This window comes from Apteryx mantelli, chromosome 16, assembly GCF_036417845.1.
Source record: "Apteryx mantelli isolate bAptMan1 chromosome 16, bAptMan1.hap1, whole genome shotgun sequence".
NCBI classification, from domain to species: Eukaryota; Metazoa; Chordata; class Aves; order Apterygiformes; family Apterygidae; genus Apteryx; species Apteryx mantelli.
Window position 1 is genome coordinate 7702713 of NC_089993.1, and position 12011 is coordinate 7714723.

General features: G+C 37.2%; 1 protein-coding gene across 1 annotated transcript in view; it reads right to left on the reverse strand.

Moving 5' to 3' along the window:
• Window positions 1–2148: 2148 nt before the first annotated feature.
• The window catches only part of USP7 (ubiquitin specific peptidase 7), a 79058-nt gene continuing 69195 nt past the window's right edge, over window positions 2149–12011 (reverse strand). Inside the window, exons 28-31 of the mRNA XM_067306692.1 lie at window positions 11156–11275; window positions 9724–9795; window positions 8410–8500; window positions 2149–5686 (exon numbers count right to left, since the gene is read on the reverse strand). Of these exons, the coding sequence (XP_067162793.1) occupies window positions 5580–5686; window positions 8410–8500; window positions 9724–9795; window positions 11156–11275 (390 nt within the window). The 3' untranslated portion in view covers window positions 2149–5579. The remainder of the gene's footprint in view (window positions 5687–8409; window positions 8501–9723; window positions 9796–11155; window positions 11276–12011) is intronic.

The window sequence follows — 12011 nt, forward strand, 5'->3', positions numbered from 1 at the left end:
ACTCCAATGTTTAAAACATGGAAAATAGTATGATGTGGGAAAAAAGCACATTTGCATCAATGGACGTAAAATCTGTTTAGCAACTATTTTTCGGGCAAATCAAAGCTACATGCATGGACCAACCTCGCATTTGTGCTAGGGTAGCAGCCTGAAGTTTCAGCCTGGTAGACACCACAAATTGAAAAAGACACATTCCTTTTCTGAACAGCAAAAGGAAAAGGTACTTTACAAGAAAACCACATTGCTAGCAGCATAGCAGAAATCATTTTAGAGCAAGCACATTATGATTCAGTGCTCCACAGGCCTTTAGCTATAATGCTCAAATGCTGAACAGAAAATCCATACATCAATTAGCCTGAACTGAGATTTGCTGCCAGAGTGGTCCCATCCTTTTCAATAGACCTTCCTCAGGACTTAAAGAAAACGTTACAAAAAGGTGTGCCTGGGTCTTATACTGCTGTATTTAGCATATATACCGCTGCTTAATCAGCGGATCCCTTGTTGGCTCAATCAAAACCAAAGCAGGTGGTGGACTTAAGCTGCTTGGAAACAAGCTGTCCCTTATCTGCATTTGAATTTTCATACTAAACAATCAGATATATCTATAGGCTGGCTGTAATAGAAATGTTCAGCACAACCCTCAGGGAAGCTGAACACCTTGACCCCAACTGAGTTCTACTGGATTAAGGATAAATGCTGTTGTTAATCTCTTACCCGTCCATGCACACCAGCTCCCTGTCCTCAGAATCATCTCCCAATCTGAACAGGTTTTGCACCTTGCTATGGTAGTATCTCCACAGAATAGCACGGGGCTCCCGTCCTTCTGGCAGTCTTCACTAGTACAGCTAAAAAATGAGATTTAGACCACAAGAGATTTTAAATGATTTGAAGACTGTCTCCTTTAAGTTCTTTGAGATGCTGAGCAGACAAAACAAAAAAAAAGCAACAACAAAAAAAGTGAGTGAATACCAAGCTATTAACTAGGTGCACGTAGGGAGCATTTGATTGAAGAATTTGTGGGCTCTTACAGCATTCACATTATTTAAAACTCGGGACCTCTGAGAGGAGCACAAGCTTGGTAATGCAATTTCTCAAGTGAGATATTTCTATCAAGGAACTTTTCTGACTGCTTCCATGGATCTGCAGGAAGACCAGAATTGACTCCTGATAGCTTTCTCAGCCCAAGTGGCAGGAATAATGATGAAACGAAGGCAATTCAAAGAGTGGCTGACCTGGCTCTCACTTGGTAACAAGGTCAATAACTCTCCATGCTCCAGTGACCCAAAATACTTATCACTTTGACCTAAAGAGAAATACCACTACAGTGAAGAAGCAGAGAAGCAGCCAAGCAGATCTCAGCCAAACAGATTTCGCATTGTTTTAGGGATTTTTAAAACGTTATGATTTGTGTCCTTTCTAAAATCTGGCTGTGAAACAGCAAACTTTACTGTTACATCACTGTAAATATACAAAGTTGGATACCATTTAGGAGGAAAGATGCATATATACACAAAGAAAGAAACGTGAATATATACATAAGAGAAAAATTATATATTTAAGATGTGCAGTAGGCACTGACCAGAAGTAGTTAGATCCTTTTTGCACCAATATGTGGAGTAACAATAGTTTACATGAGTATTTTATGAGAAAGAAAAGCTTCCAGCTACAGCCTCGTGGTTAACAAATTTAATTTCCTGCTCTGCTTGGTACAGACCTAACCTTAAAACCACCTGGGACAGAAATTAAGTGGAACACGGATCTGAATCCAGATTCAGGCACATCAGACTCGAGCATTTTTCCCTTTTTCAGACCCTAAAGGTCAGGCTTCTTTAAAAGAAAACAATGAAACACACACACAGGCATACACACACACACCCCAGCACACACACAACACTGACAAATAGTTCAAATATTTCTGTTTAATTCCTCAGAGAGGAAACAAGAAGAGTTAAAAACACTGAAACTCCTAGGGAACTCTGCATTTACCTTCTGGCCTCCTCTGTTTACATTATAAATGTCATTTTTGACATTCAATTTGGTTGAATTTTGCAAAATGTATGTCCTTAAATCAAAATCACCTTGACCTCTGAGCAATGCATTAGCTTTTGATTCAGATCTTATCTAAAATGAATCGACAAGACACAAATCCAGTGTTTATCCTAGTCTATTTTATTTACAATATATACAGTTCCTACAGAAGATGATTTCTCACAAGGATATTAAATAGCAAAAACACAGCATAGCTTAGATCTACGTACTGACATCTGCAGCCAGCACAAAACCCACAGGACAGACAGTGGTCCAAGCTTCAGGTCTGCAGCAGGCTCTGGAAGCGGAGGGTGGGCTCGCAGCGTGCCAGCTCCGCAGGCAGCCGCTGAGGTAGACACAGTACGCGGCACTGCACACGCTGCACGTCTTCGCTGCACCAGCCGCCTGAGCCCCGTGACGCGTCTTGCGGCGGTACAGATCCGTCCTGGCGTCGCTAACCAAGCCTTCTCGGATAAAAGGTGTTTGTTGGCTGTTACTCTCTAGTCGGAAACTATTTCACTGGTGTGATTTGCTTAGATTTCATAGAATGCTTTGGAATCCTTTAGAATAAAAGGCACTACGTAAATTTACAGGAACAATTCTTGCTATTCTCATAGTAAGAATTCAGATGGGCCATTAGCATCGTGTTGCTGTGATCCTGTGTACCATGTAATTACATCCTTATTGCTTAACATTTACTATCATTAAGTTAATTTAATGCATTCAGTGTCTATTATCCAGATAATTCCAAAATATGAATAAGAAATGGAAAGCACAGTAATTTAAGATTATATTCTTGTAAATTTTTAGAATGAACTACACAAAGATACTGCACCTGAGATAACATCCTGTCTTCCTCTTCTCTTCTGTGTTGTGTTTCCATATTTGAATAACAAGTTACTTGTGCTCCAAAAAAAATTTCATAAAAAAACCTCAGTTATTGAAAACAGTGCATACGGAATGCCTTAATGTATTCATTTTCTGTTCAAAATTGCTGTGGGAATAGCACAATACTCAAGCATGTAAAAACTAGTCATCTAAAAACCAAAAGGCACCCCAAATTTACTTTGTTAGCAATATTTTCTTCTGAAATATGAAGTATTGCAATTTCTTAAGATATTCCCTAAAATCCATCAACATCCCATATATTATGTGGATACTTAGTGACATTCAGAAACAAGCTCAATTTTCTATTGGTCTACCATAACATTAAATTCACAAAATATAATTAGGGCATACTACTGCTGATCAGAATATCTAATTTTACAGAAATATTTTGAATACAAACCCTGACATTTACTGAAAACCTGTAGAGACAATCCAAGTACTAGTAAAAACATCAGTTACCTTGGATTCTTTTATAATTCTCACCAGTTCAATGCAAATACAGATCAAAGGAAAACTTTATCCGTTTAAGGCATGCCATTTAAGCACTTCCCTCTACCTGTAACCTGCATACTCAGATCATTAAAAAAAATGTAAACAATTAGTTTGCCTTGATTGGAAATTAGCAACAGTTAAAAGCACCACAAAATATAAATTAAAAGAAACTCAAACATATCTAAAACTCGAGAGATTAATTTTAAAGCTAAAAGAATGAAATCTATCTTTAATTAAAAAAAATACTTGCTGGTGTTTTCAGTAACCACCAGAACCCATCTCAAAAAAAGTGTAAAGGCCATCACGTGTATATAACCCCTACTAAATGTTTATTGACAGGTCTGAGAAAAGGAAGCTTCTAAGAACTTTTTGTTTTGGTTATGCATACAAGGAACACATTACAGTGGGAATCTATTACTCTATTAAGAGAGCTTACCTTTAGAGACTCCAGATTTTACTTTACACCATTTATAATATTAGACTTGAGAATCTGGACCACAAAATTTTGTACAGGCAGGCAGAGTCAAGTCTACCACAACGACTCTACTACAAGCTTTACAAACAAACTAGTAAAATAATTTTTCCATTCATCTTATTTGTACACGGTATGGTTCCTTCTTGGAAAACCTTTTATATCTTAAGCTCAGATGTGACTAGTTAGGAGGTTAAAAACAAAACAAAACAAAATTCCAAAACCCAAAACAATTGAACAAAAAAACCCCACAAATTCCCCCAAAACTCCAAAAACAACCAAGATGAGGGTTATACAATTGTCAAGCTGAAGAAAGAAAACACACCTTTAGCAAAACCTCACAAATGAAAAAACATTTCCCAAACTGTATTTCCAAGGAGAGGAGAAATCTTCTTCAACGTCCATGTCATCACTCACCGAAGAAAAATTTTATAGAAAATTTTATTCAACATACAACATTTTCCAGCAAAAAAAGGCAATATACAGGAAGAGTTGTTGTACACTGCGGCTACAGAAACAAAATAAAATACTAGAAAAGAATGTAAAATTAAGTGTGAATTGCTGATTCTATCTTTACTGCACTCAAAACTAGACACGTGGCTGGCATTAGCTCCAGGAAAAAAAAAAAAAAAAAAAAAGCAGTCTGGGGACTGAAATAAAACTACACACAATGAATATCAACATCAGTGAAATTCACTTGCAGACTCACCCAACAAAATTAACCTCCAAGTGTTAAATTGTACATGTTCATTCATTAAATATACAATTCCATTTTTTCTTTTTTTCTTTTTTCTTTTTTCCCCTCCTTTTTTATACAAAGTCAACAGCTTACTAAACACTAGTGAGCATGCCCTCTGTGCTAAAAGGCTATTTCTTGTGTTTTCCCCATCTCTTCCCATGTTAACTAAATTAATGATATTTATAATCCTTTCACTTGCTTTTGCCAACTTTGAGTGTCATTCTATTTGCCAGAAGATGGCATAATAAATCTCAACTGTATTTCTCAATGGTTGAAAATTTAATAAAAAGGCCCAAATATCTCTTTTTAGGATTCAGGGCATCCACTTGACAAAATGGGATGCAAAGTAGTGACTAAATTAAATGAAAACTAGTTTATTAAAAAATATTCTATGCAGCTGGAGGAGACAAAAATCCCGAATAAGTGCCAACAATGTACACAATGAAGTAGAGATTGCTATTTATTGATGATGTGAGTTTTTTGCATTTACAAATGCACAAAAATGTCATTTAAAGTATAACTGAAGGAAATAAATCTGATGTGAGTCTAAACATAAGACTTACTAGCTGCAGTGATGGTGAATACCACACCAGGAAGGGCAGCCAGCGAGCTTATGCCATCTATAAACGTACTACAGACAAATATTTTGCCAATGTCAACTGTTCTACTAAACTCTTCCCTCATTATGCTGACAATTGCCTTGCATTACGTTTACCATAAAATAACTCTCATTGGCATCCAAGCTTTATAAAAACACCTTCATTTTGCTCAAAAAGGGCAGTCAATAGATACAGAGAAGCCAAACTGAACAGCCTCAACAAAATAAAATTAACATCAGCAGCAAATCCTCTTGCTGAAGACTTCAGATATAGTGCACGTGTACCAAAGTTCTACAGTTGTTAAAAAGGTGCACACACACACTTATTTTTGTCCCTTGCCTTGACAATCTGGTTAAGTAAGTCAGTTATGGATTTTAATAGCTTTTTCAAGGTAAGTGTAGCGACTTCTCTTTGGGGCTTTATTGAAATGGTCAAGCCCTAGCCATGGCCTTGGATGAGACATGTTGCCTAGAAAAGAGAAGAGAAAAAAAAATGAAGTTTTAAGACTAAGTTGAAAACTTTCCTTTACACAAACTACTCATGTGCGTCCTGTTCCTGGCTTGCTAGGAATCCTACAGCACGGAAGCAGGCTGCAGAACAGTCTCACAGCCCACAGCCAGCAGGGCTGCTTTCATGACTACTGCTGTACTTTCAGTAATACATCCTACAACTGTTTCTGGATCAGCTAAGCTGGTTTTCATTCTCTTCAGTCACTTACAGGAGTTCACAGCAGTGCAATGTGTGCTGAAGTAAAAAAATTGTGGTTATACTTTATCACCTGGTTTAAATGGGAATATTCTTTAAATACATGTAAAATGCAAATAGTTAATTAAGAAATCATGTAACTGACCTCATACTTGTTTTTTGAAAAAAATTTTATAGACATATTTGGAGTATAAAGAAAACGCACAGAATTTTTCACTTGTTCAACTCAGTATTATTTTACCTATTGCTGATTTTTAATCAAAAAACAGAGTCCACATACTTCTTGCAAATGGGAGAAAGATGTTTAAGATGTTCTCAGTGCAGAGCATCAAGTGAAGTGAAATGATAAAGGCAGAAACTAAAGGCCCTACAGCAAGAAATGTACACTCCTACATTCAAAACTATCAACTATAATGACTAACGTATAGAATACATGACCTTTTTAGTTGCATATATATGTATTTTTGGATGTATTTTCCTCGATCAAATGATTTTTCTTTTTGCTTAACATAATGGTCAATGTCAAATATAAAAGAGAACTGACAACCTCGCTGAGCTGACTTTAACAGCTTTTACAGACAGACATGAAGTCCCACACTGTTAGCACCAGCAAAGTTAGCTACAGGAGTAATTTTTTTAAAAACAAATTTCCAAATTAGAATTTAGGGATATAATATTGTTAGAGTGCATCTTTTTAAAAGGAGACGGGGAGCCACTGTCATGCACTACTTTGATCACGTTAGAGTGCTAAAGGTTTAGTTCAATTGCTCTAACATGCATTCAAATTTGACACTTGTAAACACCTGCGAGCCTTACACCTTCAAATACTATTTACATAAGGAGGCATAAGAGTATCTTATTATCACCCCAACCACGAGTTTCAAGGAGAATGGATTCTATCGAAGTGTATTGTATCAAAAGGGCAACTTCCTGTAAACTCTCAAATTAAAATCCATTAGTCTCAGATGCCCTACAATTTCTTCTTCCAACAGTTCAAGTTTTCCCTTTTCCAAGGTTCGGCCGTGTTTGTACGTCTGACCTAGTGTAGCCGGCTAATGTCTCGCATCGCTTTGACAATACCACCTCTAGCTTTACTCACAGAGTCCAAGAGCCTGTTTCAGACTATTGGATTCCCCTTCCCAGCTCTCAAAGATGACTTACAGAGAGCAAAATCAGGACCCTGCCTGCTCTGAACAAACAGGAGAGGGTTTAGCTGTCCACGGGGAGATGTCCATCTCCGAGTTAGTCATCCAGAGACCCCTCACAGCTGGGCAAAAAACAGGCCCGCCAGCAGGACAAGTCGCACTGCTCACCTGAACGCTGCCTCTGCTCGTAGATGACTTGTTCAGATGTAAACATTCAGTTAGGCAAGTCACCTCATATGCCCAGCCATGAGCCCTAAACCTAGCTCCATAAAATACCATGATGTGATGACTTTTTGCTAAGTTCCTGGGAAGTACTCATTAATAGTACAAGGCCTGAGTCTCTGGGGTTTTAAATTAAATGGACAGTTACAGGATTTCTTTACAACTGTTAGATAAATCAAAAGCAGAGCTTGAAAAAAAAAAGCAGAGTGTTCGGTGTTTGGCCCTAACATACCCTTCCAACAAAGAACAGGGCTCAGAACTATCACAGAACTGCAGAGAGCAAGGTGTCCTCAGTCTCATTTCTAGGAGACAGAGCAGCCAACAAGAACAACAAAACGACCTCCCCTCCACAAAAAAAAAAAAACAACAACAAAAAAAACAGGCAACTGAGCATGGGAAAAATCATGAATTCAAGGCTTTCAGCAGAGCCCTGCCTGCAAACTCAAGGGTGCCATTCCCAACTGGAACTCTCCAAGACTATGGAGGAACTCCTGGAAGATTAACTTGCTTTCTCCTATGTGTAAGTCTAAATGGTATCCTATTCGTGTATGTAATATTTTTGTCAGATTCTTCATATTTATTGGAGATACAAAAAAACCCAAAAATGTCTTCAATGAATATGAGACTTCAAATACCTCTTCACAGCACACTTAAGATAAAGAAACCTATGAGAATGCAACTTAATATTTTTTAGGAATAATATGAGCACATACTGCAATAGCAATGTGAGAACCAAATGTACAAAGGATCAGATGGTCTAGTGCAAAGGTCTAGTGCAACCGACATGGCAACTCCCTTCTTTTGTAAAATATGTTATACTGATATATGAGCCACTTGGCCACTCAAATGCAAATTTTTAACTCACAAAAAAACACATTATCCCTTAGGTAATTTATATGTATATAAAAATATGTATTCTCAGACTAAGATACACATCTAACACTAAGTGTGCATATAAAGTGGATATAAATACTTGCTTAATTATTACGTATAACATATTTCATGTACAAAGAACAATTGATCTGTTTCTGAATCCAGAGTTAAGGATAACTACATCCTAACCACTGGCAGAGTAACTTCAGCATCTCATAAGAATAATCAGGTTGGCTAAAAACTCACCAGGTTGGGGCTCAAAATCTTTCAAGTTCACTTCATACTCATCTTCATTGAGATATTGGTGTCGGCCCATCATTACAATGGCAAATTTAAACTACAAACAGGAAGAAAACTGTTAAGATAGAGCATGAAAATAAAGCCTACAAGTCTAACTTCAGAATCTAACTCGCAGCTGGTTATGAGTGGTATTCCTCAGGGGAACTTGATACTGATGCCAAGCCTGTTTAAAAGTCTTCATTAACAACCTGGACAACAGGACAAAATGAACGCTCAGGAAACTTGGAGAACACCACACCGGGGGACACAGTTGACACGTGGGAAGGCAGCGTTGCCAGTCACGGAGGCCTCGAGAAGCTGAAGGAATGGGCTGACTGAAACCTTACCAAGTTCAACAATGACAAATGCAAAATCCTGCACCTGGCAAAAACAACCCCAGAACAGGCTGGGAACCAGCTGGCTGGGGGACAGCTGCGCAGATGATGACCTGGGGCTCCTGGTGGACAACAGGTTCGTATGCACAGTGTCCTTGGGGGTGATGAAAGATAACCACATACCAGTCCGTATTAACAAAGGTGTAGCCAGCAGGTCAAGGGAAGTGATTATTTTCCTCTACTCAACTCTCTGGTGCAAAATAGATGGCAACAAACTGCTGCCAGTCTAACACAGGTCCAATAACACAGTTAGGGGGTTGGAGCACACAGCATACTAGAAACTTAAGGGAAATGGGATTCTTTAGCCCAGAGAAAAAAAGTCTAATTGGGACTTCTAGTCTTCCACTGACTGAAGGGTGCTACAGAACGTAAGACAGCAGATTTTTCTCAGAGGTGCACAGCAAAAGAGCCAACCATCACAAGCTGCAGCAAATGGGAAATTCTGATTGCATATAAGAGGGAAAAAAAAAAGTCTTCACGATGATAGTTGTAAAGGTCTGAAATATGTTGTCCAGAATGTGGCAGAATTCCCATTCATGGAAATCTTCAAAGCGCAGCTAGGGAAGGCCCTGAGCAAACTGATTCAACTTTGAAGTTCGCTCTGCTCTGAGCAGGAGACTAGAGCAGATGACCTCTAGAGCGCCTGTTCCCTCTAGACTTTTCTAAGTCACTTTATAGCCTTGCTGAAAAGAGTTTGATGCCAAGGCAGAAGTATTACTCCCACACATCCTACCTAATTATTCACAGAAAAGGCACTATTTAAGTCAACCAACTGTTCTATTAATCAAAATCTACACTTACATCAAATCTATGGTGTTACAGCTTTTTAAAATAAACTTATCTAAAGTCTACAAGCAGCAATAAGAATTCTTCCAAATGTCATTACCTTTTCAAATTCTTTTTCTTGTATGTCCAGCATTGTCTGAATCCGCTTCATAACCTCTCTGAAGTGTTCACCCTAATAATTTCAATAAGATTTTTAGTATCAAAAAAGTTTATGAAAAAGATGATGCTGTTTATACTTCCTGCTTCAAGCTACATTGAAATACACTGCATATCTTAATATCTGTTATTTTCAAAATTACAGAAACATCAACATCATCCACTATGTCACGAAATGTCATATAACTTGCTATAAATTTAGTAAGTCTTATCAATTCCTCATTACACAAATTGTCTCATAAAGCGACCAAGCACTTGTAATTGCATAGCATTGACATGTATAAGTCAGGTTAAAGTTGAGAAACAGAAGTTAGAAAATTAGCAGCAAGACAAAAATTTAAAAAATATATATATACATCTTTCCTAAGCATATTACTTTTGAAAATCTCTAAACCTGGGATTTTTCTCCCCTCTACTAACCACCTCTTTGTAGTATTTTTCTGCATACTGTGTATGAGCTCCCCCCCAAAAGTGCTGGATTGCATCAACTTAAAAAATCGGTAATATATCAGCTGTTACAGACAAGGAAATACAGTGCAATTGGTTCCCACTGCAAATAAATATGCAGTTTTTACTCCACACTAATCATAAATATGGAAATACGGCAAAATGCCACAGAATTCAGACATCTGGACATACTTCGCAGTCCAGAACTTCTATGAAACTAAATTTTCATACAAATTAGCATAAAAAACAGAAAAACAGTTTAGAAAGACAATCACTAACTGCCCTCAGAAATACACTTCGATATTAAAAAAACTAGTGTGACACTGTTGGAGCAGCACTACATAAAAACTTAGAATTTTAATTAAGCTTTCAAAATTAGCTTTCACTCTTGTATTAACTTGCAGCCCTGGAAGATAAAGCATGTCGAATTTTAAAAATAAGCTGAGTTATGAAATACAAAGTCATCCTAGAAAACGTTCAAGAAAGCAAACCAACTCATAAATTCATGGTCACATGCGCCTCAAAAAGAAGCCCAGCAAAAATGGCCTAAATGCTTTTCTTCATTTTTGGCAACAAGTTCACACTGTAATAACTAGGAATGTATTAGAAATAAGGATTCTGGTTTCTTTGTTGGTTAATATTACAGTTATAGTACTTCAGTCCCCGGCTGTTCCTGAAGCCCTACTTTCTAGACATTTCCCTTACTCACTGAAAGGCAGTCTTAGCCTTGAAGACTGAACAACCTGTGTATGCAAAAGAGAACTGAGGTGGTAAGCGATTTAATCATGAAGAGGCATATCTGGGGCAGAAACTTTTCTACAGGAGTGATACTTTCCCATACACTTTTTATACTAATGGTTCTTTGTACATAACTTTAAGAAAATGTCATAAAAATAATCCCACAGAGGAAAAAGGAAGACATACTGTACCTGGTGTATCCTCAGCAAGAATGGAATTCCAAACGTCCCAAAAACCTCTTTGTGGAAATGTGCCACTGTGATTAGCATCTCATTTTCTTTATCTATATCTACCTGGTCCAGAGGAATCTCCTAGATTCAGACATAAAATTATGACTAAAACCAGCTAACACATCCACAAAAAATTAACATATTATTTAGCTAAAAGCATAATTAGTGTGTTGCTACTGATGTAAAACTATTCAATTTAAAAGTAGTCAAAAGAACCATCCCATCTGACAAAGCCTCTTTAAACAAATCATCTCCAACGTGATATATTTCAGCTTCCCCTACTCAATAAAACAGTCTCCTGGCTTTCCTAGACGGCTTTTCTAACATAAAATCTTCCATAAGCTGTGATTAATAATAATAATAATAATAATAATAATAATAATAAATCACAAATCTACTCATCTTCTCATTACAGCTTTACACTGAAAACTTTTTTTTTTTTTTCCCTGATCTTTCGGGAAAGTAAAAAGGTTTGCAAGATGATGTGTTTAGAATAATCACACAATAAGTAACAAACTTTGGCTTAGAAAGCCAAACCGTAGCCGAAAAGGAAACAAACTCTTCTAGAACACTTAAGTTTAGAGTATGAAAGTGAGTTATAAGGATAAAAATTTACACCATGAGTCTGCAGACAAACCTTTGAATTACTGCTAAGGAGGCAAATGTCCTATGGACAGGAACCTTGCCAAGTGTTCACGTATTGTTATAAAAATATACATAAAAATGAAAGAGTGGAATCATTACAGAGAAACACATGGAACAAAAGAAATATGTTAGAAGAATTACCTTCCAAAATACACATATATTACTATGTGAG